The sequence below is a fragment of the Neopelma chrysocephalum genome, unplaced genomic scaffold (genome assembly GCF_003984885.1).
Source record: "Neopelma chrysocephalum unplaced genomic scaffold, ASM398488v2 Primary Assembly neopelma1_94852, whole genome shotgun sequence".
NCBI classification, from domain to species: Eukaryota; Metazoa; Chordata; class Aves; order Passeriformes; family Pipridae; genus Neopelma; species Neopelma chrysocephalum.
Window position 1 is genome coordinate 1,530 of NW_020923557.1, and position 2,580 is coordinate 4,109.

General features: G+C 51.4%; 1 protein-coding gene across 1 annotated transcript; it reads right to left on the reverse strand.

Moving 5' to 3' along the window:
• Positions 1–1,448: 1,448 nt before the first annotated feature.
• Positions 1,449–2,356, reverse strand: LOC113980628 (zinc finger protein 154-like; the record flags this gene model as incomplete). Its single annotated transcript, XM_027707846.1, has 2 exons — positions 1,449–1,696; positions 1,781–2,356. Coding segments are annotated over 2 exons (750 nt in total), but the record flags the coding sequence as incomplete, so codon positions are not given.
• Positions 2,357–2,580: the final 224 nt, after the last annotated feature.

Below are 2,580 nucleotides of genomic sequence, written 5' to 3' on the forward strand. Positions count from 1 at the left end.
AAGCGGCAGCGGAGCAGCCCTGAACAAATACAGTGATGGCTGAAAGCCAAAAAGATAGCCAGGAGCAGCGAGATAACGTGAAGCCGGCTGAAAGACGCAGAGATGTTCCTGCAGGAGGGAGAGCTGGCAACAAAACAGAGGAAAACTCAACAGAGCTGGTTTGGGGTAAGACTGTATTACTTTCCAAAAACCCAGAGACTTCCTGAGGAGGGGTGGACTTCCAAACCCTTAGGGAGTCCCAAAATGCAGCAGCAGCTAGAGAGAAAGAAAGAAAGGAGCTGAAAAACCCAGAGTCGTCCTGAGAGCTGAGCCAGGACGGAATGTGGGGCAGGTGCCCGTGCCCTCTGCTGCTGCTGCTGCTGCTTCTATCATGCTGGCGAGCTGAGACAGAGCAAAAGAGCTTTGGTAAGACTGAACTGAAAGCTGCCTTCAATGTTCTAGCCCAAGAGGAGTGAAGATGTACAAGGAAATCCCCCAAAGGCTCGGGCTTGGGGTTGAAATTTCCATAAAGTAAGAACCAAAATCCTGACTGCCATACTTAAATCTGCTGCCTTGGAAAAAATGGAGGACACTAACCGGTGCCACAAGAAAACTGAAATGAAGGAACTGTGGCCTGAGAACTGACAGAAAGACTTTTCTCTTTTCTTCTTGGACTTTTATTGAAGAAAAGGAGAAATTTAATTTAATCTAAATATATATGTGGGTGTAAATAAACCTTTGTAAATATTTTACCCTTCCCCCAATAACGAATGGTTGTGTTTTGTCTGAAAACTCTCCACATGAAGTGAAAAAGATATCAAGTCCATACCATCACTAAACCTTCTCACAGGGGCAAATTGTGGGAGGGGGGCTTGAATTTAGAAATTGGATTCCTGGGAGTTTCAAACTACCACACCCCCTGAGCTCCCAACTTACTGTGGAGTGCTGGAGGCTGCTGGATCCAATCTCAGCCTTGCATTATGCCAACACTTTCGGTTTAGAGGAATTACAGTGGTGTGACTGAACCACTTTTGTTCCCCAGGTTTTAATGATGCCAAAGCAGATCTATTGATAGAAAGGAATTATTTAGGGTTACAAGTGATCAGACAAAAGATCTTCATCACAATTATTTACTGCACAATACAAACACTAAAACTACCAGGAATACAGGATAAGATAGGACAGTGCTCTACACTAAAGCAATTCTTGAAGCAATTCTACTCAAGCTAGCACAAAAGCAAGAATTCTTAATTAGAGATGGATGGAACTCCCCCAGACCAATGCTTGTGGGGAGATCTCTGCTCTCAACCTCCAGGACTGACCTTGGGGGGTCCCCAGCCAAGGCAGGAATCTCCACACACCCCCCAAGAAGGGTTCTGTTGGAAGAACCTGCCCCTGGGAAAGGGGACTGGCCCTTTGTGGTCGAAAGGGATGGACTGACAGTCACTGGACTCCAGGGGTTGCCTCACCATCAGGGGCTTCATTCGGGGTGGAAGCAGCGGCCAAAGCTCTTCCTGCAGTTGGGGCACTGGTAGGGCTTCAGTTACTGGTGGGTCCGTTGGTGTTTGGTCAAGCCAGACCTGTCAGTGAAGCTCTTCCCACACTCCTCACACTTGTAGGGCCTCTCCCCCGTGTGGATGCGCCGGTGTCTGATGAGGTTGCCGTTCTGCTTGAAGTCCTTCCCGCAGTCGGTGCAGCGGAAGGGCCTCTCATCCGTGTGTGTCTGCTCATGCCTGAGAAGAGTTGAGCTGCGCTGAAACCTCTTCCCACATTCCAAGCACTTGTAAGGCCGTTTTCTGATGTGGATGCCCTGGTGGGTGCGGAGGTTGGAGCTGTACCTGAAGCTCTTCCCACATTCCCGACACGTGTAGGGCCGTGCCCCAGTGTGGATGTGCTGGTGTCGGATCAAGGTGGAGCTGTCCCTGAAACTCTTCCCACATTCCTGACATGGGTATGGCCGTTCCCCAGTGTGGATGCGCTGGTGTTTGATCAGGGAGGAGCTGTTACTGAAACTCTTCCCACAATTGCTACATGAGTAGGGACATTCCCCAGTGTGGATGTGCTGGTGGGTGAGGAGGTCAGAGCTCAGGTTGAAGCTCTTCCCACATTCCAAGCACTTGTAAGGCCGTTTTCTGGTGTGGATACGCTGGTGGGTGAGGAGGTTGGAGCTGTACCTGAAGCTCTTCCCACATTCCCGACATGTGTAGGGACGTTCCCCAGTGTGGATGTGCTGGTGTCGGATAAAGGTGGAGCTGTCCCTGAAACTCTTCCCACATTCCTGACATGGGTATGGCCGTTCCCCAGTGTGGATGCGCTGGTGGGTGAGGAGGTTGGAGCTCTTCCTGAAGCTCTTCCCACATTCCAAGCACCTGAAGGCCTTCTCCCTGCTGGGAGGCTGCTCAGGGACCACCAGGTCACAGCTCTGCCTCAAGCTCCGGCCGCCTTCCTGGCACAGGTTGAGTCTTTCCTCCTCAGAGCACCCTGGGCTGGCTTTGGAGCCCCTCCTGCAGGGGGATCTCCAGCCCTTTTCCTCCCCGCTGCCTTCCTGCACCGTGGAGCCCTTCAAAACGGCCTCTCCCACCAGGCTCTGCCAGGGGGATT